The 25,865-nt window shown below is 51.7% G+C and overlaps 2 protein-coding genes and 1 pseudogene across 11 annotated transcripts in view; 2 read left to right on the top strand and 1 right to left on the bottom strand.

Annotated features, from left to right (window-relative positions):
- Window positions 1–2,534: 2,534 nt before the first annotated feature.
- Cercam (cerebral endothelial cell adhesion molecule) lies at window positions 2,535–15,166 on the top strand. The gene is given in 14 exon segments (XM_032902926.1): window positions 2,535–2,734; window positions 4,064–4,174; window positions 4,284–4,401; window positions 5,621–5,755; window positions 5,872–5,947; window positions 5,950–6,075; window positions 8,332–8,451; window positions 8,754–8,830; window positions 8,927–9,033; window positions 10,433–10,565; window positions 12,802–12,929; window positions 13,104–13,307; window positions 14,193–14,445; window positions 14,683–15,166. Coding segments are annotated over 13 exon segments (1,788 nt in total). The 3' UTR covers window positions 14,683–15,166.
- A 2,768-nt stretch (window positions 15,167–17,934) lies between these two features.
- On the bottom strand, window positions 17,935–18,309 carry LOC116900062 (annotated as a pseudogene).
- A 2,310-nt stretch (window positions 18,310–20,619) lies between these two features.
- Window positions 20,620–25,865, top strand: part of Odf2 (outer dense fiber of sperm tails 2) — a 46,338-nt gene continuing 41,092 nt past the window's right edge. For 2 of the 10 annotated variants that reach the window (XM_032902924.1, XM_032902923.1), the window contains exons 1-4: window positions 20,702–20,801; window positions 21,650–21,886; window positions 23,097–23,187; window positions 24,341–24,409. In XM_032902924.1, the coding sequence (XP_032758815.1) occupies window positions 21,855–21,886; window positions 23,097–23,187; window positions 24,341–24,409 (192 nt within the window). In that variant the 5' untranslated portion in view covers window positions 20,702–20,801; window positions 21,650–21,854. Of the gene's footprint in view, window positions 20,802–21,649; window positions 21,887–23,096; window positions 23,188–23,901; window positions 24,056–24,340; window positions 24,467–25,865 lie in introns of all 10 variants that reach the window. The other 8 variants (XM_032902922.1, XM_032902920.1, XM_032902917.1 and 5 more) reach the window with 6 other exon arrangements.

The following is a 25,865-nucleotide window of genomic DNA, read 5'->3' as shown; positions in this document are numbered from 1 at the left end:
TCAGTCCCCAGCTCAAAAAAAAAAAAAAAAAAAAAAAAAAAAAAAAAAGGAAAAAAAACCCAAAGATATCTTTTATTTTATGTATTTGACTATTTTGCCTGCTTGTATGTATATGCACCCTGCGATTGCCTATTGCCCGAAGAGGCCAGAAGATGCAGTCGGATCCCCTGGAGCTGGAGTTACAGATGGTTGTGAGCCTCCATGTGAGTGCTGGGAATTGAACCCGGGTCCTCCAGAACAATAGTCAGTGCTGAGCCTTTTTTTCAGCCCCACTTTTTAATTAATTGATTATTTTTGAGACAAGGCCTTACTATAGCCCAGCCTGGGCATCCTCCTGGCTCAGGTTCCCAGGCTAGAATTACAAGTGTGGTCTACCAGGCTCAGTGTCTCCCTTTTTTAAAAAAAAAAAATTTAATTCTCATACTCCCCTGGAACTAGAATTACAGATGGTTGTTAGGTGACAAATGGGTTCTGGGAATTGAACTCAAGTCCTTTGTAAGAGCAGCCACTGCTCTTAACCTCTGAGCCATCTCTCCAGCTTCTCCTCTCTCTCAATATCATGACACTGGTGACTAGGTTTTGGCCTCTGAATGTTTCAGGGCCAGTGGGAGGAGTCATAAGCACTCTGACCAAAGCACCCCTATCGCTAATGGGCAGTGGCTCTAGATGTGTAGGATGCGGAAAGGGAATCCCTGTGCCAGAGACTGCAATGCAAAAGAGAGGACTCTACCTTCCCTTCAGGATGTTTCCGTGGGCCCTTCTCATTGTTGGGCCATTGGCCATAGCCCAACAGGAAGCCAAGCACGAGATCTGAGTCCAAGGTTCAGCCCCTGGGATGCTGTTCATCATCAGGTAAGCCCTTTCTTTGCTGAACCTGCTCCTTCCATCCCCTCTTGATACAGGTAGTGTGTACTTTCCCTTTCCTAGTGTTCTGAAGAGGCCAAAAGCAGACCATTCAGGCAGAGGGAGGGTGGATGTAGAGGCCTCTCTTTCAACCTGGTTCAGGCTCCCTGCAGAGAGAGAGCCTCAAGTGCATTCATTCTCAAGGTCATTCATTCTCAAACCCTCAAGTTATCTGTCATCAGTCAGGTTTTATCTGTGTGAATCCGGAGACTCGGGGATAGTGACTGTCAGACGTTGGTGATAGATACTCAGCTGGAACTTCTTTTTTTTTTTTTTAGAGCTGGGGACCGAACCCAGGGCCTTGCGCTTCCTAGGCAAGTGCTCTACCACTGAGCTAAATCCCCAACCCCCAGCTGGAACTTCTTAAGCCCCTTTCCCTCCCCTTTTTTCTCTCCTAAGAAAGGTTGGAGATTCCTTTTCATTCTAACAGGAACCTAAAACTTACTCTGTCCCAAAGGAGGCTATATCTCCTATTTTTGAGGGGGGAATGGGTCACTATCAGAGGTTCTGTGTTGACCTCCAAGTCCTACCCTCAGTTGGAGTGGACTTTGCTTTCTTTATTATTACTATTATTATTAATTATTAATTATTTTTTTATTTATTTTCTTTTCTTTTTTTTTTTTTTTTTTTTTTTGGAGCTGAGGACCCGAACCCAGGGCCTTGTGCTTGCTAGGCAAGCGCTCTACCACTGAGCTAAATCCCCAACCCCTATTTATTTAATTTCAATGCCCCTCTTCCCAGTCCTTCCTCCAGGAGCCCCCATCCCATCCCCCTCCCTTTCGCCTCTAAAAGGGTACTCAACCACCCACCAACCCGCTCCCACCTCACCCCTCTAATATCCTCCTTCTCTGGCGCATAAGTCTCCTCAGGACCAAGTGCATCCCCTCCCAAATAGCCCTTCTTTCAAAAGAAAAAAACAAACATACATTATATCAAACTAAATCTTCCTCAGAGTCAAACTGACAAGCAATGTGATGATGTTGGTTAGATCTTATTTAGAAGATTAAAGATGTAATTTCTAATTTTATTGTATTAGAAAACAGTTGAAAGAAGGGCTTTGCTTTCTTTAAGGGCCAGAGCATGTGGAGGTGATGCGAGGTCACGGAAGCAGCCAGATCAACTGCGCCCAATCCTCTTCCCCAATCTGAGTCTTCCTCTCCAGCTCATCGCGTCATCTGCAGGGTATGTGGAGTTACTGCCTGGGGCCGCCAGAGGGCGCCTCAGACAGAGCAGGGGGCGGGAACAGGGCTCCCTGTAGTCTCCCGGGTCCACAGCTGAGGGTCAGGGAGCCCCGAATCCTGGGTGTCAGTATTCCAGGAGTGAGATGAATGCTCATGGTGCAAGCGATCCACCATGGCCCCCGGATACTCCCTTCTGTGCCCACGGCTTTTGAGGTCCACACGGAGAAGGCGGACCCCAGGCCGCGTCTGGAGCAGGTGTCTGCCACTGGATATCTAGGGCCTGGGCGGAAAAGAGGACAGCAGCAGAGCGTACAGGAGCCCAAGAAGGGTGCAAGGGCCCCACTGCAGTAGCCACGCCCCTCTTAGACCCCGCCCCCATGCCCCGCCTGTCCCGCCCCCTCCCTGCTGAGGTGGGAGACCCGGGGCCCTCCACAGCCACGGAGTCCCGCCATGCGTATTGCACTGCTCCTACCTCTGCTGCTCCTGCTCCTGCTCCTGCTAGGGCCGCGGCTCCGGGCTGCCAGTGGCTCTGAGCCGACGCTACCCACCGTGGTCCTTGCCATCTTGGCCCGCAATGCTGAACACTCTCTGCCCCACTACCTGGGTGCGCTGGAGCGCCTGGACTACCCCCGGGCCAGGCTGGCCCTCTGGTGAGAGATCAGGGGTGGGTACATCTGGGCATCAAGCCCCAGGACCCAGGACGGCTATTGACCTGGAGGCCTCTTCCCTCCTGCCCAGACACTCTCTGGACAAGCTCCTCCCTCCCAGACTTGCCTCAAGCCCCTCAGCAGGATTCCTAAACCCCCGAGGGGCAAGAACAGACCTCTGAGGCCAGGGTACAGCCCAGGGACAACCACCACTCCTTTGGGCTCTCTACTCATCCTGGACTTCCTAGGCTTCCCGGGCTTCCCTTGGGTTTCAGTTAGGCCTGTCCTTTCTGACCCAGCCTTTGGGGCTAGCAGTACATCGCGGTGAAGACCTGTGGTCTGCCTGATGTGGCATAGAACAGACTGAACCTCTGGAATCCCCTGGGGCCCAGCATAGAAAGGACCAGTCAGACTGGAGGTTTCTAGAGAGCAGGTGGAGGGGAACCCTCAGCTCCAGGCGGCATGCTGAGCAGGGGCGTCAGGCTGAATCCCCTCCGGAGTGGTACTGCTAGCTTCTCTGGGTAGAGGGGCTGTCTGGTTCTGACAGCCAAGGGTGTGGTCTCATAGGACGCTAGGATCAGAGATTACAGCACCCTGTCTAAAAAAGCCAAAACAGGGAGGAGCCCGAGCAGAGGCTGGAGATAGACTACTCCTCATAGCACACCAAAGTTGGGCTGGGGGTGGAGCTGTGGCCTGGGGAGGCTGCCCACAGTCACCACACTTGGGGAGTTAGTTAGTTCCCACCCCTGTAGGACTTGACACGTAGTTAGTCTTCACATCTGGGGAATTGGCTTAAAGGAACAGCATCCTCTAAAACCTGGGCTCTTGGCTAAGCCTTCCGCCTCCATTACTAGAGCCCCTTCCCCAGCAGAGAGAAAGCTGTGTTCCATGGTAACAGAGCTTGGACCACCGGCACTTCTCAGGGGTGTTCAGAGCATGGTGCGATCCTAACTTCAGCTCAGGGTAATTAGGTAAGGAGAGAAGGGCAATGAGTGTTTTGTCTGATTCTGGGCTGGAAAGGGCCTGAGTTGTGGAGCCATGAAGAGAGACGGAAGTGAGGGGACGTGGCAGGTGCAATCCTTAAGGTTAAGGGGCTTTCCGTCTTTCCCAGTGCACACAGGCCGAGGATGTGGCTCAGTGGTCAGGGGCTTGCTTGGCATGTACAAATTTCTAGGTTCACAATACACTGCACAGAATTAGAAGGGAGGACGTGAAGCACAGAGAGTCATGGACTGTGCCTGAGGTCACACAGCATATCCTCCAACACCTCCAGGGTAGCACACAACTCTCCTTCATTGCTCTCATGACAGTCACTCTGTGTTGTGCTCGCAGGTGTGCCACAGATCACAACGTGGACAACACCACAGGGATGCTCCAGGAATGGCTGGCTGCCGTGGGCCGTGACTATGCGACTGTGGTCTGGAAGCCTGAGGATGAGGCCAGGTGGTTAACGGAGGGTGCTGGAGGATGGAGAACAGCCATTCCCCAGGGCACAGCCCCCAGAGAAGGAGAAGTCCCTCTCTTATGAGAGTATCTCCCTCCCCCCTTTCAGGTCCTATCCAGATGAGCAGGGGCCCAAGCACTGGACCAGAGAAAGGCATCAGTTTTTGATGGAGCTGAAGCAGGAAGCACTGGCTTTTGCCAGGGACTGGGGAGCTGACTACATCCTGGTAAGGAAGCCTGGCTGGGGATGAGGCATTAGTAAAGTCTGCTTACACCCAAACCATCCACAGGCTGGGTCTTTTGGAGACTGAGCTGAGACCCCTGTATTTAAGCTCATACTAGAGACTAAGGCTGGCTCCTTGACAGTCCTAGCTTATGTGCTGTGCCTAGATTCCTGAGCTTTTGTATACCTAGAGTATAAACCGAGCCTGGATCCCTGGAGTAGAGCTCAGATTAGATTTTTTTTCAATATTTATTTTTGTTTTGTTTGCTCATTGGGTTTTTCAAGACAGGGTTTCTCTGTGTAATCCCAGCCGTGCCGGAACTCACTCTGTAGAACAGGCTGGTCTCAGAGCTCCATCTGCCTCCGCCTCCCAAGTGCTGGAATAAAAAGCATGGTCCGCAACCACCTGGTTTAGTCTTGTTTTTGTTATTATTATTTTTTTTTTTTGGTTCTTTTTTTCGGAGCTGGGGACCAAACCCAGGGCATTGCGCTTCCTAGGTAAGCGCTCTACCACTGAGCTAAATCCCCAGCCCCTTGTTTTTGTTATTTTTGAAGGTGGGTGTTGGGCCTGCATGTATGTCTGTGTATCGTGTGCATGAAGCCCACAGAGGGCAGAAGAGGGCCTATGAGCTCCACATAGTCGATGGGTTTCCACCCAGGTCCTCTGCTAGAGCCACCAGTCCTTTTAGTCAGACCCCTCAGATACTACTTTGGAGCTACTGTCTCAGCTAGATCTCAGATAAGCTACTTAGATCTGCTACTTGCTCTACTCAGAATTCTTTTTTTTTTTCTTTTTTTTTTTCGGAGCTGGGGACTGAACCCAGGGCCTTCTACTCAGAATTCTAAGCCAGCGTCTCAGAATGGCCCCTTGTCAGAAATGGTTAGCCCCCCCCTTTATCTGTATCCTGTATATATGTATATATGCATGCATGCATGTATGTATATATGTATGCATGTCTGTATGTATATGTGCACATGCTACAATATATGTGTGCATGTCAGAGGACGGCCTTCCAGAGTTGGTTTCTTCTGTGTGGATCCCAGAGACTGAATTCAGGTAGTCAGACTTGGCAGCAAGTGCCTTACCTTTCTAGCCACCTCTGTCTGGCCCCGGTTAGATCTCTCTGTAGATACCCAGAGCCACCCTGAAGGAATTCCCACTCATGAACTCTTTGGTCCTGAGTCTCAAACAGGATTCCCTGTGACATTGTCCTTCTCCAAAGTTCGCAGACACAGACAACATTCTTACCAATAACCAAACACTGAGGCTTCTCATAGATCGGCAATTGCCAGTGGTGGCCCCGATGCTGGACTCCCAGACCTATTATTCCAACTTTTGGTGTGGGATCACTCCACAGGTGAGACTGGGTGCGGCCTCAGGAGCCCCAAGGTCTTGGGAGGATAGGTCCTGAGGCATCAAGGCCTTTGGGCCAGGATAGGCTTGGGCCTCAGCCTAAAACATTCTCTCCTTTAGGGCTACTATCGCCGTACAGCTGAATACTTCCCTACTAAGAACCGCCAGCGCCAGGGCTGCTTCCGGGTTCCAATGGTCCCTCCACCTTCCTGGTATCCTTGCAGACGGAGGAAACAGCCCGACTTGCCTTCTACCCACCTCATCCCAACTATACTTGGCCTTTTGATGACATCATTGTCTTCGCCTATGCCTGCCAGGCTGCTGGTGAGGACCAGGCCTCCTTCAGCAGTCCTTGGAGACCCCTGGGCCTTTGCACCCGCTTAGCATGCCAGTCTACACCCTAGATTTCATCCTGTCAACTCCTGCTGGTCCTTTGGGTCACTGCCTTTCTTAAATCTACCGCCTAGTGGAGGAGATGGGCTACTGGCCGTTCCTATTTGTCATTGTCAGGAACACCTACTGTGTGACAGCACCCACTGTGTGACAGGCACTGGGGGGCAGGGGGATAGTGGTAATCAGGGAGTCCCTGCCCTCCTGGAGCCTGCAGTCCAGTTAGTCATCACTGACAGGAAGGAGACCTTGATTATAGGTGTTCTGGCAGCTCAGCCTAGGGTTGATTTAGTCAGAGAAGATCTCATGAAGGAAGTAAACCCTTGAGCTGAGACCTAAAGTGTGGCAGGCGATAGTGAAGCAAACAGCAAGAAAAGGTGTTTCCTTTTTTTAGATTTACTTGATTTTGTGTACGAGTGTTTTGCCTGCATGTATGTCTCTGTACAGAGACTTGCATGCTTGGGGCCTCCAGGAAGTGGTGAATTTCCATGGGGGTTCTGGCAACTGAACCTTGGCAGCAAGTGCTCTTAACCACCGCACCAACCCTCCATTCCCCAGGAAGAAGTATTTTGAACCAGAAAGGCCAGTACGTGAAGACCCCATGATAGGAAGGAGCATAAGAAGGCAGGTGGTGGAGTGCAGTGAGGGTGCACAGTGCAGGCGAGGCAGGACAGGAAGACAGGGCCAGCCCTGGGATCCTGATGGGCGCAGACCTGGTCTTTAGCCTGCCAGTGCTCTGTTGCCCTAGAGGGTCAGACTGGCACAGTGAGATCACACTGGTGGAGTGGCTGTGTCTGCTCCATCGCTCTCCCTCCCTCTTATTCCTTTGAGGCAGGGTCTCTCGCAGAGCCTGGAGCTAAAGCTGGTGGCCATTCAGCCCTAACAATCCTTCCGTCTATCCCTACAACCCCGACCGGGTTTACAGGCACGCACATGTCCAGGGCTTCTTCCTTTCTATTTTGTCGTTGTTGCTGTTTTGCATGTGTGTTAGATTCAAACTCAGATCCACTGCGCTGAGCCATCTTCTCACCCATGATGTTGATTTTTTATTTAATGTATATCTTCGTGCTGGGTGGAGGTGGTGTACACCTTTAATCCCAGCACTCTGGAGGCAGAGGCAGGTGGATCTCCAAGTTTAAGACCAGCCTCTGTGTGTGTGTGTGTGTGTGTGTGTGTGTGTGTGTGTGTGTGTGTGGTGTTAGGAATGGAACCCAGGCTACACCCCAGTTTTTACTTTTTGGTGCATGCCATTTGACCACCGAGCCACACCCCCAACTTGCCAGTATTCTATTTAGACAAGGACTCACTATGTAACCATGGCTAGCCCAGAACTTACTATATAGACCAGGCTGGTGCTGAACTCAGAAATCCACTTGCCTCTGCCTCTCCAGTGCTGGGATTAAACACGTGTGCAACTACACCTAGCATTATGATGTATTTTTATTTTGTGTTCGAGTGATTTGTATGTATGTGTACCACTTGGGCGTAGGGCCTGAGAAGGCCGAAGAGGATGCTGGATGCCCTGGAACCAGACTTACAGGTGGTTGCGATTGAACTCAGGTCTTCTGCAAGAGTAACAAGTGCTTTTAGTTGCTGAGCCATCTCTCCAGCCCATAATTATTCTTAAGAAGAAAATTACTTAGAAAGAAAATGTTTGGCTGTGAGTGAGAGAACTTCAATCCCAAGAGCATTGGGCATAGTGGCACATGTCTTTAATTCTGGCACTCCTGATCTCCGTGGGTTCAAAACCAGCCTGGTCTACATGAGGAGTTCCAGGCTATCCAGGGCTACAAAGTAAGACCCTATCTCAATCTCCCTTCCCTTACCAAAAACTCCCAACAACCCCAAGGAAGAGCCAAGGATGAAATTAAGGCCGTGATGAGGGGTGCCCTGCCAGAGAAGGCTGTGGCAGTGGGATTTGGACCTGGACGGAAGCTTGGCTAGGCTATGAGACTATCTGGAGAGGGGAGAACTTTCCTGATTGTCAGGGAGGGAAGGGCACTGATTGTTTTGTTTATGAGGTACTGGTGAAGTCTGCAGTGTGTAGGCAAGCAAGAGGAGAACTACTGGAAGTTTGGCCCAGTGTTCTAGCCCCTGTGGCACAACTGAGTCTCAGAGAAAACTGGGGTCACTGACAATGTCTAGTGAGAGCCTCGCTCCAGCTCCAGCACTCACACAGCCTCTTTGCAGGGGTCTCAGTGCACGTGTGCAACGACCATCGTTACGGATACATGAATGTGGGCGTGAAACCCCACCAGGGGCTGGAGGAAGAGAAGACCAACTTTATCCACCTGATTTTGGAAGCACTAGGTGAGGGCTGAGGTTTCCTGTCTTCCCACAATGCTCCGTTCCTAGGCATAGACTTAAGCACATTTGGGTGCCAGCCTTGGTCTGAACTATGGCAACGAGCAAGCCCTTTCCTCAGTGTTCTGATCTATACAGTGGGACAGGAGCTCAGGGAGCCTGTCCTGCCAGGTGTCCTGCTGGAGCCTTCAGTCATGAAGCTGAAGCTGGACCCCAGGTTGAAGCTGAGGTTGGACCCCAGGGGTCTGTGACCAGGAGTCAGTAAGGACTCATGCCTGGGGCTTGGGGGATGTTGTTTCCTTTTGCAGTGGACGGGCCCCCCATGATGGCCTCAGCTCATGTATCTCGGCCCCCAAAGAAGCCCAGCAAAATGGGGTTTGATGAAGTAAGTCTCTGACCTACAGAACTGGGGTGGGATGGATAAGAAACCCTTCTTTGGACTCACATCTCCCCTCCTTGGACTCATGTCTACTCTCTCCAGGTCTTTGTCATCAGCCTGGCCCGCAGACCCCAGCGCCGGGCTCGAATGCTGAGCTCTCTCTGGGAGATGGAGATCTCTGCCCGGGTGGTAGATGCTGTGGATGGCAGGTGAGGCTCCCAGGGATGTGGCTTGGGGATCAGGACAGCCATCTTGGGATCCTCGGAGTGGACACGCAGACCAGTTGAATAGCTTCCTATAGATCCAGGAGGTAGCCACATGGGACCTGAGTCCTGCTGTCTCAGGAATGCCAGAGCAGGCCAACAGGACAGGATGTCCTCCCTCAGCCCACCCCCAGGCCCTGGGTTGAGGGCTCTCACTGCCGCTATGCAAACTCTGAGAAACCGCCCCATCTCTCAGCCTCACTTCTCCTTGGTACATAAGCGTGCTCGGTGTCTGTGGTCCCTGAGAGTCTGGTGAGAAGTTATCCAGACCCAACTCCTGGCCAGGGGGAGGTGGCCTCAGGGAAGCTCCATGCTAGAGTTAGGTCCCTGAGGGACTGGAGTGTGGAGAGCATGGGGGAAGTCTGTGTTCCACAGGGATTCAGTGGCCAAGCTACAACTGCTGCCAGGGTCACATGTCCCAGATGCCAGCTGCTGTTTGCTTCAAGCCCTATATAAAATATATATATATAATTTCCCCATTATTCTTTTGGGGTTTATTTAGAAAATTTCAAGTTTATTTGTGTGTGTGTATGTGTGTGTGTCTCTGTGTGTGTGTGTCTTTGTGTGTTTGTGTGTGTCTGTGTGTGTGTTTCTGAGTGTGTGTGTGTGTGTGTGTGTGTGTGTGTATGGTGTTGTTTTACATATATGAAGGCACACAGGTGGAGATCAGAGGGCATGTTTTAGGAGTCATTCTCTCCTTTCACTGTGGGGTGAATTCACATTCTCAGGATTTCTAATCAAACACTGTATCCTGCTGACCCACTGGTATCCCACTGGTCCTTGCCTTGGTTTTGTTTTTTAAGACAGGTTCTCACGTAGCTAAGTTTGTCTTTGGATTGGCTGTGTCAAAGAGAATGACCTTAAATTCCTGATCCTTCTGCTTCTGCCTCCCAAGAGCTAGGATTACACAGGTGCACCAGGGGTTGCTTTGTTCTGTCAGCCTCTTTCTTTCTTCCCTTCCTACCCTCTCAATACAGGGTCTCACATAGCTCTGGAACTCACTATGTAGACTGGGCGGGCCCTCAAACTCCCAAAGATCTGCCTGCTTCTGCCTCCCAAGAGCTTGGATTATAAACCTGCACCATTATGGCTGCCTACCCTGCGGGGTATCTGTCCTTACTGGGCCTTGATGCAGAAAGTCTCTAACGTGTTGTCTGCTCATCCTGCGGTGCCTCCCTGTCCATCCTCCTGAGGCTTCCTTAAGGGGCCAGAGTTCTCTAAGCCCAGGCCACATGAAGGGGTTACAAAGCTGGGTCGTCCTTTAAACCAGGCTCCTGTGTGATTCTCTTCAGCAGGCGAGGCCCCTCTGGTTGGTGCTTGTCACCCACGTATGCTTGTCTCATAGGACACTCAACAGCAGTATCCTCAAGCACCTTGGTGTGGACCTGCTCCCTGGCTACCAGGACCCCTACTCAGGCCGCACCCTGACCAAGGGTGAGGTGGGCTGCTTCCTCAGCCACTACTCCATCTGGGAAGAGGTGAGGATGCCTGCCCTTTTAGGGATGGCCGAGAGACTGATTGACCTTTTTCCTCAAGATTTATTTATTATGTATGAGTACACTTTAGCCGTCTTCAGACACGCCAGAAGAGGGCATCAGTTCTCATTACAGTTGGTGGTAAGCCACCATGTGGTTGCTGGGATTTGAACTCAGGACCTCTGGAAGAGCAGTCAGTGCTCTTAACCACTGAGCCATCTCTCCAGCCCATGACTGGTTGTCTTATTCAGTTGGTTGCCTGGCACACAAGTGATTGCATGAATGAGGGGCGAGCGTGTCCTTTGAACCTTCATGTTCAACACTTCCCTGACACCACTGAGTGGTGGATGACGTTGTTTATCCCACTGTCCCTGTTCCCTAGAGGGGATTCTTCCCTGGTAACACGGGGGACAAGGAAACTATATCTGTCTCACTCCTGTAAGAGAGAGATCCCATGGGTGGGGAAATGGCTCAGTGGTAACATGCTTGCTGGGAAAGCGTGAAGACCTGAATATAGAGTTCAGTGCCCACAAAAATCTGAGTACAGTGGGTCACATCTGTAACCCCGGTATTGTGGGACAGATCCTGTGGGTTTGCTGGGCAAGCCAGTCTAGATGAGATGAAAGGTCCCGGTTCAGTGAGTGACCCTGCCTCAAAAATAAGGCGTGAGACTTCTCTGAAGCTCACACACCGGGTGCCTTACTTCTCCCCAAAAACCACATTCTCTTAACCCTCATGCTTAAACTATTTTTTAGATTAGTTTTTAGAATATTTATTTGTATTTTATGTGTGTGTGGGTGTTTAGCCTGTGTGTATGTCTGTACATCGCATGTGTACAGTGCCCTTGCAAGGTGTCAGATCCCCTGGACCTGGAGTTACAGATGGTTGTGAGCTGCCATGTTGGCGCTGGGACTCAAACCTGCTGCGTCACGTGCTCTTAACAGCTGAGAACTAGAACCTCCAGGTTCTTTTTTTTTTTTGGTTCTTTTTTTCGGAGCTGGGGACCGAACCCAGGGCCTTGCGCTTCCTAGGTAAGCGCTCTACCACTGAGCTAAATCCCCAGCCCCAAACCTCCAGGTTCTTAAAAATATTTTAAAAACTATATTTAATAAACTCCAACTCGCTTCATTGAGGGGAAAAAAAAGAGATGGGCAGTGGTGGCTCAGCCTTTAATCCCAGCACTCGGGAGGCAGAGGCAGGTGGGTGTTTGAGGCCAGCCTGGTCTACAGAGTGAGGTCGGGACAGCCAGGGCTACACAGAGAAACCCTGTCCAAAAAATCAAACGAGGCAAACAAGAAGGTGTTTAGCAGTAGAGAATAGATCCCCGACATTGACCTCTGCCCTCTAGATGTAAGTGTAATGTATACCGGTAAAAGGAGGGGGACGTCATGGGGTTCTAGAGGGTGACACAGATCAAAAGAGGGACCCCAGGCTGCGCTTTGTTGGGGAGGTGGAGGTGTTTCTGACACATGTACAAGTTTGTCCGTGCTTGGTGGCGCAGATGAGCAGTGAACCTTCCAGACAAAAGGAAATGGGCACATTCCTGCAGGTGGGAAGGTGTGACAGGAGGGGAAAGCTGGGAGCCCTGGGGCACTCAGCCTCAGTCCCTGGCTGGGGCACTGCAGGAGAACTGGAGGGCCCTGGGTGCCCGAGGGTGCCCCCTTCAGGAGACAGAGTGCATTACCTAGCTTTCCCTTTCTTCCTCGTCAGGAAGCGAATGTGTGTGCGCACCATCTTTTTTCTGGTTCCCGTGTGTGGACTGACGGAGGGGATGACTCAGCTGGCCGTTTACCAGCTGATTACACATTCTTTCCATGTTGTCGTCCACAGTTACAGAGAGTCGCTTTCCTTCATAATCTTAGGAGTAATTTTGTGAAGTCTCCTCTCATAACCCCCACCCACCCCTGGCTTCAGATGACAGAGCAAGGACCTCCCCTGAGGCCGAGCAATCACACTGGCCCTGAGAGCGCTTTAGTACTCAGCGTCTGTAGCAAAAGTCAGGACTGTCGCAGGATTCTATCAGCTCGACTGTGGCACACCAGCTCAAGGGCCTTGAATGCCACGGCGAGATGGATTTCAGTCTCTAGGCAGTGGGAGCCCCAGCATGCTTTGGGGAGCTCCATGATACGGTGAGGATTTGGTATGTGGCACATAGCCAAGAAGAGTCTGCTGGCCTAGGCAGGGAGGAACAGGACAGCTCAAAGCTGCAAAGCGCTCTCCCCTGCCATGTGTGCTGCAGGTGGTTGCCAAGGGCCTGGCCCGGGTGGTGGTGTTCGAGGATGATGTGCGCTTTGAGGACAACTTCCGGAAGCGTCTGGAACGGCTGATGGAGGATGTGCTGACTCAGAAGCTGTCATGGGACTTGATGTAGGCAGGCTACCTCTCAGGACAAGGGAGATGGGATATGCCTCTGGGGCCTGCTTCTTTATGCCGGGGTCCTAGCTAGCCCTTCCTACAGAGACTGACCTTGTCATATCTGGGAAAGGGCCAGGAGACCCCGGCCTCTATAGGGACTCCTGCCACTTTTGCTGTCATTTGCAGCTACCTTGGCCGGAAGCAGGTGAACCCTGAGGAGGAGGTGGCTGTGGAGGGACTGCCTGGTCTCGTGGTGGCCGGGTACTCTTACTGGACACTCGCATACACCTTAAGCCTGGCGGGCGCTCGCAAACTGTTGGCCTCTCAGCCTCTGCACAGAATGCTACCGGTGGATGAGTTCCTGCCTGTCATGTTTGATCGTCACCCAAAGTGAGACCTGGGTTAGATAGGGCAGGGTCAACCTAGCCAGGAGCCCAAAGCAAAACCCCTTACTGGGCAGATGTTCAATGTTCACCCACATGGTCTCGGTCACCCAAGAGCTGCCCAGGGGCCAGGCTCAGCTAGATGTGGGCACAGTGTTCTCCATGTCCATGTGGGCTTTAGTTTAACTAAACTAAAGTTAGTTTGTTTATTGTACGTGAGTACACTGTCTCTGTCTTCAGACACACCAGAAGAGGGCACCGGATGCTCATTACAGATGGTTGTGAGCCACCATGTGGTTGCTGGGAATTGAACTCAGGACCTCTGGAAGAGCAGTCAGTGCTCTTAACCGTTGAGCCATCTCTCCAGCCCATTTTTTAAAATTAGATATATTTCTTTACTTGCATTTCAAATGTTATTCCCCTTCCCGGTTTCCTGTCCATAAGCCCCCATTCCCTCCCTTCCCCTCCCCACAGCCCATGGGTTTTATTTTTAGATTTATTTTAAATTTTTATTACATGTGTCTGTGTATATATTTGCATGTGAGTGCAGGTGTCCAAAGAGGCCAGCAGAGGGCATCAGATCCCTTAGAACTGAAGTCACAGGCAGTAGAGAGCCACTTGATGTGGGTGCAGGAACCCTGAACTAGTAGTGACTGTTCCTACGGGCCTAGACATCTCCTCAGCCCCTGTCCCTGTGGTTTTGAACTCCATGACGTCCCTGTACTGAGCCTGCTTGTTCTCATCATGGGATATTAAAAATGTCACTTCCCAAGTAGCTGTGGGGACTAGTGGGCTGGTCAGAGGTACTACAGATAGCCAAGGCCCCAGCTCCAGGTGGGAGTCAGGGAGAGGCTGTGTGAGTTCACTTAAGACTTCTTCTCCCACTTCACAGTGACCAGTACAAAGCACACTTCTGGCCTCGGGATCTCCAAGCCTTCTCAGCCAGGCCTCTGCTTGCTTCTCCCACCCACTATGCGGGAGACACCGAGTGGCTCAGTGACACGGAGACATCCTCCCCTTGGGATGACGACAGTGGCCGCCTCATTAGCTGGACTGGCTCTCAAAAGACCCTTCGTGGCCCCTACCTGCACCTGGCTGGCAGCAGTGGACATAGCCTCCACCCTCACCCTAGGGATGAACTGTAGGTGAGGCTGAACCTAGAAGAGAACCAGCCCATGGCCCCGACTTTTCTTCTCAGCTCTCCTTCCTCCTGCTTCTCCCCTATCCTCAACCCACCTCTTCTCTCTCATTCTCTCTGATTTCTCTAGCTTTGTCTCCTTTTTGGTTTTGTGTCTGTCTCTCTACCTGTCTTGTCTGTCTCTACAGCTGTTGACATCTTTGTCTGACTTTCCTTTTCCCTCCCTTGGCTCCTTGGCCCCTAGCCCAGGAGGTCCCAGCAGGAACTCCAAAGGAGCAATGAGAGCGGAGAGGAAGAGTTGACAGAGCCATCGGAAACCTGACTGCTAGCCTGGGCTCAGCCCGTCTTCTACCCTCTGGACCCATTCCAGGGTGGGAGAACCACTCATAGACAGAGTCCGTTCCTGAAGGTCACATTGAAGAGACTAAGACCCCAAGGCTCTTGACTCTGCATGTAAATTTAGAGCCCAGTTGGCTCAGGGACAGGGGGGCCTCAGCCTTGGGGGTTTCAAGTTGGTCAGAGCCCAGAACCCTGGCCTCTCTGAGGACTCAGCTACTTTGCCTCCATCTACCTCCGCCTCGGCTCCCTCCCCGCTTCCCATCTAGGGCTCATTAGCACCTCTTTCCTGGCTGGTGGAAAGTGCAGGAAGATGGGAGGCATACCTGGTGCTCAACACACAGTAGGCCTTCAATAAAAGCTGTCTGCATTAGCACTTTATTTTTTACTAACAGCTGTGCCTCTTTTTGTCTCTCCAGGCCTGGGCAGGACACCCTCTGAGCCAGGGACAGAGGAAGGGCGGAGGAGGAGGGGGTCAGGCTAGCAGGCAGTTGCTTCCTGGTTGGTCCCTTTTGTTGGATGGAGGATGTAGCTCCTGAGAAGAAGGGGCTCCTGTTCTCTGCTCTCAGTTTGGGCCTGGACACGGTCCAGCCCGGGGTCTCACACTCTCACTCCTGCCCTTTGCTTTTCTGCCCTGTGTCTGCAATTCTAGTTCTGTAAGAAGCCAAGAGCTGGGTCTGGACAGCCAGGGTTCTGCTCTGACCCTAAAAAACAGTCCCAGCAGAAGGCACCCAGTGGTAGAGCGTTAACCTTGTGGGTCAGAGTACTCTTTGTTACTTCTGGACCCAAATGGAGAAAAGAGTTTGGGGAATTTAGACCCAATCCTGTAGACATAAGTTCTTTGCAAACTACTTTTAATAAGGGTTCAACCTCCCTTCTACTCCACCGCTCAGCAGGGGCAGTGGAAGAGAAAATTTATTAGGATACATTTCAGCAGTAGTTCTTTGTGGGTGAGCTTGATCTCCTTGGGCAGCAGTTCAGTCCCGTAGCAAACACCAAACACGACTCAGCGGCTGCAGACCAGTCCTCTAGGCAGGCAGACACCAGGCAGCTGTAGTTCAGTCCTGAAGAGACCCCCAGGTTTGCCAGCCAGCCTGAGGCGAGGCTGCAGTAAGCTTCCTCAGAAACCTCATGAGCAGTCCTTGGGTGAGTTTCTCCCAGTGGTGGCATCACCACAAGTTGAGCTCAACAATGCTATGTAAGGTGAACCAATGCATGGGTGTTGTTTAGGAAGAGTGGGGCTGTGCAGACCAAACCAATGCTCCCTCTCCCACTATCTGTGGGGTCATATTTATACTCCTTCATCCCAGGTCCTTTCACATGTCTGCTCCAGCAAAACATCTCCTTTGACATAACTTTGACTTTCCAAAGTAACCAGAAGTTTCCATCACAATCCAGATGCTATGGGTGCACCAATCTGAGGTAGCAGAGATGTTAGGGGCTACTCCACATGCTTCTGCCCTTCTACTTAAGAAACGGGACCCTCCCTCCCCCCACTAGTCACAAAGGACCAGGTTCCGGGCCTAGCAGCTGTCAAATGCTTGTACTCAGATGGCTGGAAGAGTGAGGGAGAGGGGAATCCCTTGTCTTGATTGTGGCTGCCTTAGCCTCTGCCAGTGCAGACAGGCTCCTTCCCTCAGAGGAGCTCCTTTCCACTTGTCTACCACAGCAGCCGTTGAACATGAGTTATGTGAGCACCCAGTCCTGGCAGAGTCCCCCTGGTACTTCCTGAGGCTGGGCTGCCAGTTGTGTTCCATTCCAGGGGAGAGAGGTTCATTCATCCTGTAAAATTTGATTGACTTCCCAGGGTGGGGTGGGGGTGGGGGTGGGGGTAGGTCCTAAGGATTCATCAGTAAATGAAACTGACGAAAATGAGGTGTCAGGTGGCCCTGGGTGTGGAACCCCCATCCAGCACACACAAGGTGTCTTCCATTACCAGTACTGAGGACAGCAGAGATCACAAAACAATGGAAGCCTGGTGGTGGGGACTGGAGAGATGCCTCAGCAGCCAAGAGCACCATCTTCCTTCAGAGGACCTGGGTTCAATACCTGGGTTCAATTCCCAGCACACACTTAATGGTCAACACTCTTAGACTCTCCACTCTGGCAATAAACAACAAAACAGGCATGGTGGGACACAAGGTGATCTAGTGCACAAAAGAGACAGGCAAGTCTCCATGAGTCCAGGCCAGCCAGAGCTATATAATGAAGCTATCAGGAGAGAGAGAGAGAGAGAGAGAGAGAGAGAGAGAGAGAGAGAGAGAGAGAGAGAGAGAGAGAGAGAGAGAGGGAGGAATGAGAAGAAAGAGGAAGAAAGGAAGGAAGGAAGGAACTTGGGTCCGCTGCAAAGGGAGTACATGTGTTAACTACTGAGCTATCTCTCCACATGCCTTCTCGTCTTCCATTCTTGTGCAACCAGAGCAGAATTGCTTTTTCTCTTTTCCTCTTTCTTTCTTTCTTTCTTTCTTTCTTTCTTTCTTTCTTTCTTCCTTCCTTCCTTCCTTCCTTCCTTCCTTCCCTCCTTACTTCCTGTTTTGTTGTTTATTGCCAGAGTGGAGAGTCTAAGATGTTATCCTTTACTCAAACCCTTCCACAGCTCTCCAGTGTGGGACAGTGAAAGACAGGACCCCACCATTAATCCTCACTCCAGGAGCTGAGGGTCCAAGAACTGACACCAACACCTGGCTTGTTTGGCACTTTATGGCCTAGTTCTGCTGACCTGGGCAGATATTACCACCAGGATCATCACACTTCAGAGGACTGAACACTCCGTGGTGTTGCCCTATAGAACGTGAGACCTGGATGCGCTAATTCCATACCTGTTGCTCTCTGCTTAGAACACCCCATCCCCCTCTCAGTCACACTTGCACACAACTCTCAAGGCCTTAGCATCTCCAAAACCATTACCTCTGAGACTAACTCCTGCCTGTCCTAGGTCCTGTTCCTTCCTCCCTCCTCCCCCACCTCCTCTAATCCCTGTCTGCCCTCTATTACAGTAACTGAAAGATCGTTGCAGCTCTTTGAAAGCTATCACCTAGCATCTCAGAGTGGTTTGCACCCAGAGGACATCCTGCCATTCAAAATACTAGCATGTGCTTCGCCTGTATTCTTTTTTTTTTATTCGACAGCTAGTATTTTATTCAGATAGCAGTCTCATTCATTATGCATGGTCCAAGAACATTCAAATAAGAATTCAAACAGGAAGTTAAAGATTGATCTTCAAACATCATAGCCAACAATGCCACGTTTGCCTATGATCTCTCTGATATAAAACCACATCCACGCCTCAGTGGCCACCAAACCAATAACACAGCTTCCTTCACTGTGAGGTGTTGGAAGCCACCAGCTTTAGCACTGTGAATTATCTTGTTCACACACTGAAGAGCTGTAGGGATTTCTCCAGGGGTTGGGGGAGCCAGCTCAACTTTGGCCTAGTGCCAAAATGTGACCAATAGAGTCTTTGAGTAAGTCACAGCAGCCGCCACCATCGATAGTGAGGTGCCTTCTCCTCAAAGTTATGGATGAACTTGGCCATGGTCTAAGGTGGAAGGTACATCTCCCTGAACCACTGGCTGAATATCACCCCCGGAAGGTCATAAGTACACTTTAAGTTTCACTTATGTGTATGAATGCTTTCTCTGCGTGTGTGTATGCCCACTAGCTGAATGATTAGTCCCCTGTAGGGGTCAGAAGGGGCATTAGATCATCCAGAACTGGAGTCACAGATAGTTGTGAGCCACCCTGTGGGTGCTGGGAACCAAAGTGAGGCACTTTGCAGGAGCAGCCAGTGCTCTTAACCGCTGAGCCATTTCTCCAGTCCCTGCGTACAAAAATAAACCGTCTGCTTCCTTCCCCTTCTCACCTTACTACGGGTGTCCTTGAGGCTCTCTCAGCATCTCCCACACCTCCCCATTTCTAGCACCCTAGGAATGTTTCCTCTTTACAGTTTGTGTGTTAGGAAAGACTTCTTTTCTTTTCTTTCTTCCTTTTTTTTTTTTTTTTTGGCTCTTGGAGACAGTGTTTCTTTGTGTTTTTAACCTTGGCTGTCCTACAACTACCTCTGTAGAACAGGTTGGCCTCAAACTCACAGATTGCTGCCTGCCTCTGTCTCCCAAGTGCTGGGATCAAAGGCATCTGTCACCATTCTCAGACCCTTTCTAACAAAAGTCAGAAACAGCGACTGTCAGGGAGGACTGTTTAGACTAATTAGATTGTTCAGTAAGGATTAGACAGCATAAAAACTTTACTTGTCCGGTTTCATTAGGATGGTAGGTCATGTACTCTTTTGAGACTGAATGGGAGGTGCTGATGTGCCTTGAATGTAGCATGGGCTTACTTCAATGAATGAAGGCATGCTAAGGAATGAGCAACAATTCCACTTGGAGGTAGCAAAAGGACATTTCATTATTTCAACTAATTGTAAAGAGGTCTTGCTATGTAGACCAAGCTGGCCTCAAATTCCTGGCCAGATCACTTTGCGTCAGCATCCTGAATTCTGAGATTATAGGTGTGTACCACCATGCTTACAAAGGAGACACTTTACAGACATGTTTGACCTGGATCTTGAAGCAGGTTTATCTTAGGCAGCTAGAAGCTCGCATACATCCGAAGGCAGAACTGAAAGGCAGCTAAGGATGGGAAAGCATGTTGATGTTAAGGGAATTTCATTTTGTCGATTTTTCTCTATGAAATCCTGTATGGAATGCAGAAGAGACAAAAGTTTGGAAAAGCCACTGTTGGTAATTGTCTAGAGAGAACAGTTGCTGGGCAGTGTGGAAACAATTATTCGTGGCGATTATAAAATGTACTGATCTAGGTTTTTGCTCAGGTCAGGCAAGGGCTCTAACTATTCCTATTCCCAGCTGTATGCTCTTGCGGAACCTCAGGATGGTAGGGATAGTTAGGACCGAGGGATCCAGACTGGATTTCAACTCAAGGCCATCTTCCTGCTTCATTGTTGAGATTACTGGCATGGAAAAAAAAAAAAAAAGGCTCAGTTTGGTGGTGCACTCCTATAATCCCAGGGCTCAGGAAGACAGGCAGATTTCTGCTCAAGCACAGCAGGTTCTACACCAGCCAGGGTTGCACGCACCAAATGAGCCGTCAAGGATTGACGAACAAATATGACATGGTAAGACTGCCCTGCCCGGTGTGAAGGTGGGAAGGTAGTTACGGTTCAGGCTCCAGGGAGGACCTGATGGGAGCATGACCGACTACTGTGTTGGAGTTAAGGTGTCAAGGAAAAGAGGTCTACCCAGCCCTGAGGTTGTTAAAAGTCTCAGAATCCAAGGCGGGAACGTGAGCCTCGTGACAGTCCCCCACGATCCGCTAACAGGGAAGCATAGTTGAGAAGATGGCGGCTCAGCAGAGAGAACCTCAGCAGAGTAGGTCCGTATAGAAGCGGCGGGCGGTGTGCAGGAGGGCAGCAGGAGCAAGGGGAGTGCGGCCTCTTCCTTCTGTTTGGGCCATGTGGGAGAGGGGCACAGTTTGGGTAATGTGCACAAGTTGTCTGCACTGAGTCGAGTAGGCACAGGGATGGCTTTCCGGAAGCCCCAGCCTGTCGCTTGTTCAGACTCCCTCTGCGTCCAGCTTCCTATTGTGTTTCGAGGGGAGCGCGTTAGGGCTCAGGAATCAGGAGGACCAGGGCAAAATGGCGGAGGGGACGCGGTGCCCTGAACGGTGGGGCAAGACCAGGCTGGCCAGCGAGGGAGGCGTCGTGTCTCCCTGGCGACGGGGCGGTGGACTAGCCTCGTGACCCGGAAGTGGGCGGAGCGTCCCTCGTGGGCGGGGCATCTCTGTGACGCTGGGGGCTGGGCCTAAATGGCGAAACCCGAGAGGCTCTGGGGGGGGTTTGAACTGGCCAATGGGCGAGCTGCCGACCGGTTGTCGGAAAAGGAGGCGGAAGCGGGGAGGAGCCGCCGCGGGAGCCGGACTGCATCCGCCGCGGCGTCTCCATGGCACGACCCTGGCCTCCGACTTCAACGACTTCATAAGGAGACGGTTCTGGGCGCAGCCGTGCCGCTCTTGGTGAGAGGCCACGCGGCGGGGCAGGGCGTAGAGCGTCTCGGGTTCAAGCCCCGCGCTCCCGTCCCGGGGCTGGCTCGACTGGGCACCGTCCCCGCGTCTAGGCGCGCTCCTTCCTGCGTCCGAACCTGGCCCGCCCCGCTCCTCGTTGGGCGCGGGCCCTTCCTCCTCCCGCTAACGGGCGGGCCGGCCGCCTCCGTCCTCTCCGGGCCATCGGCAGCGCTCTTTCCCTCCTCTGCTGCCCTCGGGCAGGGCTGCGCCCTTCTATGGGCAGAACCCCGTTCCCTCTTGCCCGCTGGTGGGTGGCCATGCGCTCCATCCTCCCCGGAGGCCTTCCCTGCTCTCTGCGGGCTGGGCCGCAGCAGTTATATGCGCTCGGGGTGGGCAGGCCTCCGGGGACCCTCCTGGCCAACTCCGGGGATGCGGGTGATCCAGGAGCGGTCTAGCGGCCCAGGTCGCCTCTCCCAGGCCGCCACTCCTCCCCCTCCACCTATTGGTTCTCCCTGGTAGCTATTCTGCCGGGAACGCCCCTTCACCTGGGAGACAGTTGCCCCGGCATCGTCCCGAATATCCCTCCTGCTCCCTGCGCGGGTTCCCGCCCCTGGGGGGCCCACTTGGGGCCTAGCAGTTCTCACCTTCTTCGCACGCCAGGCAGCCCTCAGGTTTAAACCCTAGTAGTCTTCGGCCCGCTATTCTTCCCGGGTGGGGCCTGGGCATGCTGGTCGTTGTCCTCCTTTCAGTGACGTGCCCCCTCACTGTCCTGCCGCGCCCTCCACCTGCCTCCTGGCGGCGCACTCGGCACCCCGCAGGTCGCTCAGCCTCTCCTGTCTCCCTCCCTCCCACTTTGGCAGGACAGTTGCTGTGCGACTTGGACAGTAGAGGAGCGCCTCCCAAGTTTTCATCCAACTGCCACCCCCAAAGCTTCCACCCTCCTCCCCTCAGAGAGAGGACGTTTGATGCCCGGCCCCTGAGATTCTCATTGGCAAGCCCCTCTGGGTCCCCCTGAGCAGAGCCTGCCGATCCAATTGCCCAACTTTGCGGCTTTGATGCTTAGCCATGTCTGCCTCATCCTCAGGCGGCTCCCCCAGGTACAGCCAATGTGGGGGGCGCCTTTGCATTAGGGCAGGGAAAGGTGGTCAGGGCTCCCCAGGCCAGGCTCAATGGAAACTTTTTAAGTTTCCCAGGTACTGAACGTCTGGACCAAAAACACTTAAAAGTGACTTTGAAAGGAGAGGAGTAAAGTCATACAGGCTCACTCCCCTACAGCCTCCTAATAGCAACAAGATCACTCTTAACTGAGTATTACACTCTGAGTTCAGCTTGGCTTCAGACTCACTAGGTAGCCAAGTTGTCCTTGAATTCCTGACTCTCCTGCCTCCCTGTCCCATGTGGTGGCTTAAAAGCATTTTCCACCATGCCACCTCTAAACTAGTGTGGAAGTGAGCAGAGATGTTACTAGTAAGTAGAAGGGGGGAAAACTGAGTTTCTAAGCTTGAACATTCTTCTTCCGAGTGACAGTCCGGCTCAGTCAGTAGTAGTTTGTAAGCGAACTGAGCAAAGTGCATACCACAGTGCTGTTGCTTTAGGTTTTAGTATCTCCCCCCTGCCCCCCACAGAGTTGGTGAGGTCGGCTAAAGCTATCTGGGGACTGTAAGGAGGCAGTGGATAGGTTAGCTCTGATCATCCCAGCCCCTTCTCCCCCCATGCCTGGACTCTGGCTAACTCTGGAGTACACTCTGGCTGTTTTGCACTCCATGTTGGGCTGCATATGTAAAAGCAAGGCTTTTGTGTGGGTAGTGCTCGGACTGCGTTGGAAGTGGGGTCTTCATGTGCTCCAGCAAACGTGTGAGCCTTCCTTTTATAAGCTTGTGTCACAGTGGCTCTGCTCTGGAGCTGAACGTCTCTTAGATTAGCCTTTCACTGAATGCTTCCCCAGAGGAACTTGGGGACGGGAACCCTTGTTGAGACTGGTGCCTTGGCAGCTTTTTTTTTTTTTTTTTTTTTTTTTTTTTTTTTTTTTTGTCACCTGATAGGATGACAGCACAAGGTCACAATACATGTGATGCGATGGCAGGTTTAAAAGGCCAGACTGCAGACCCCCTTCACCTTGTATCCATCCCCCTGCTGGGCACACCATGCGTGCCTTGTGCTCATCTACAAGGAGCCAAGGGATTCAAGACTGGTTCTCGTGACTGCCAACTCAGTAGCCACCACATGCAGTTTGTCATTTCCCCAGAGCTGAGAAATAGGAGAGCCCTGGTTTTCTGCTCATAATCTGGTTCTTGTGCCCGGGTGCAGGTTTCCATCGTGTGGGAAGAACGGAGTAACGAGTCTCACACAGAAAAAAGTCTTGAGAACACCTTGTGGCGCACCCAGTGTAACTGTGACGGTAGGTGACCCTCACAACAGCACCCTCAGAACCGCTTTTGCCATCCTTTGCTGGGACTGCCCAGGGGCTCTGTACAGAGCTGTTAAACATAGCCTGCTTGCTGATGGAGCAAACTGTGAGGAGGTTGTCCTGATGTCCTTCCAGGGAAATCCCAACATCTTTAGAACAGCTGTTTTTAAAAAGAAAAAGAAAAAAAATTGAAAATCATGAGAGACATGGGATGGGAGCTGTTGGTGGGCAAGGCCGTTCCTGGGTACAGCTCTGCTCATGCTTTCTCTGGAGTCTGTACAACCTTCTCACTCTTGGCATCCCGATTAGCCTCTGTGCCCTAGGTTCTTACTTGCATGTGGCCTGCATGCATCTATGCCTTAACCATTTTGAGTGTTTCCCATACTAATTCGCATGCCTGGTTGGAAGATACAGCTTTGCAGCTGACCTACACTAAGTCCAAGGAGGAGCTGCCCAATCCCTCTGGCTTGGGCAGAGCTGCAGCTCTGAGGACCCTGCTTGTGCTTTTAGAGAACCTTGTCCTGAGCTGGCCTGGAGGCTTTCAGCTGAGACCTCTGCAGAGTCTGCCCAAGTGACTTGCCTGCCTTGCTTCCCGCCTGCATGCCAGTAGTTGGTGGCTGTCCTGCTCACTTGGTGGCTGAGCTTTCAGGTGTCCTCCTAGAAGCCTCTGAGCTCTGTTTTTATGCCTAGTTTACTCATCCACAGATCGATCTTTTTTGTGTTGCCCTCCCCTGCCTGCCAGAAGTGAACCATGAAGGACCGATCTTCAACTCCCCCCTTACATGTTCATGTGGATGAGAACACTCCTGTCCACGTCCACATAAAAAAACTCCCGAAACCATCAGCAGCCAGCAGCCAGGTAGGAGCATGGCAGTGGGGCGAGGTCACAGCTGTGGATCAGGGCGCTCTCTTCCCGGCCCAGCCGCCTCGCACTTCTGACTCCAAAGGTTTGGGAGACACATTTTTTTCTGGAGGTCAGTTGCCTGGTTAGAAGGTAGGCCTCTGGTCTCCAGCAGCACCAGCAGCAGCAGCCGCAGCAACAGCATGACTCAGAAGAGACCTCTCTGCAAAGGTGGCATATGCTACCAGAGTGACACTGGGCAGCTGGGTCTGGCAATGATTCTAGTTTTGTCCCTCTCCACAGAAATCTCATAAGCGCGGAATGAAAGGGGACACCGTGAATGTACGGCGGAGTGTCCGGGTGAAAACCAAGGTACCTTGGATGCCCCCTGGAAAATCATCTGCCCGGCATGTGGGATGCAAGTGGGAGGTAGGCTCAGTCTTGTTCAGGCTTCTTCTCTTCTTGGACTGGTCAGTCAGATTCTAGCAGGCCTCAGACTTGGTATGATTGCAGAATTCCCGTGAGCCTCATTTACTGGGTGTCTTTGTAAACCCTGAAAGCTTAGGCACCACTTAGACCCTTGCAGCTTTGCTGTGTGGTAGGTCTTGCTGTTCTGCTGTAGAGATGAAACAGGTGGGAGCTAACCTGCCCAGAGTCCTACAGAGAGAGCAGCAGAACTGGAGTTAGGACTCTGTCTCATTCTGGAGACTGAACTCGGTCTCTGCTTTGCCACATGGATTTACGTGTCTGTCATAGTGTCTGAAGTATAATTAACACTGAGGTTGGGGATGTGTGCATACACCAGCCTATAAAATAGCAAAAAAAATGGCCATACAGATGATACAAGGGTCTCATCCAGACAGCTTCGGAACAAATGAATTTTCTTCAGTGTTTGTAGCCAAGAGAATATGTCTTACCTTAGCAGTGCTTATCCATGTACCCGCTCAATCACCCACCCACTCATCCGTCCATCCGTCCATCTGTCTATCCATCCATCCGTCTGTCCATCCACCAACCCACTGATCCGTCCATCCACCCATCCATCCATCTATCCACCAACTCACTGATCCATCCATCCACCCATCTGTCCACTCATCCACCCACCCACCCACTCATCCATCTGTCCATCCGTCCATCCATCCATCCACCAACCCACTGATCTGTCCATCCATCCATCCGTCCATCCGTCCATCCACCAACCCACTGATCCGTCCATCCACCCATCCATCCATCCGTCTATCCACCCACCCATCTGTCCATCCATCCGTCCATCCGTCCGTCCATCAATTCATCCACCCACTTGTCCATCCGTCCGTCCATCCGTCCATCCAACCGTCCATCCATCCACTCATCCATCCACCTACCCATCCATCCGCTCATCCACCCATCTCTCTATCCATCCATCCATCCATCCATCCATCCATCCATCCATCCATCCATCCACCAACCCATCCATCCATCTACCACCAGCTCTAATCAGCCGTCCATTCAATGGCTCATATGTGGTGCACTTCCCGAGACTTGCACTATGAGTTGTCCGCATGGATCTAGCTATGAACCTGGCAAGATGCGCTTTATTATTCCTCTTAAGCGCATTGCAGTGAAGAACTTAGTGATAAGAAAAGGCTAAGATAGTTTCATTTATGTTCTGAACAAACTCCTCATTACCAGTAGAAGTAAAGACTTCAAAATAATGCTTAGGTAAGCTACCACCTTTTTTTTTTTTTTAATTTATTTTATTCTATGTATGAATACACTGTAGCTGTCTTCAGGTACACTAGAAGAGGACATCGGATTCCATTACAGATGGTCATGAGCCACCATGTGG

This window comes from Rattus rattus, chromosome 5, assembly GCF_011064425.1.
Source record: "Rattus rattus isolate New Zealand chromosome 5, Rrattus_CSIRO_v1, whole genome shotgun sequence".
In the NCBI taxonomy this organism is placed as follows: domain Eukaryota; kingdom Metazoa; phylum Chordata; class Mammalia; order Rodentia; family Muridae; genus Rattus; species Rattus rattus.
The sequence above is the reverse complement of the archived record's forward strand: the minus strand, read 5'-3'. Positions and strand labels throughout refer to the sequence as shown.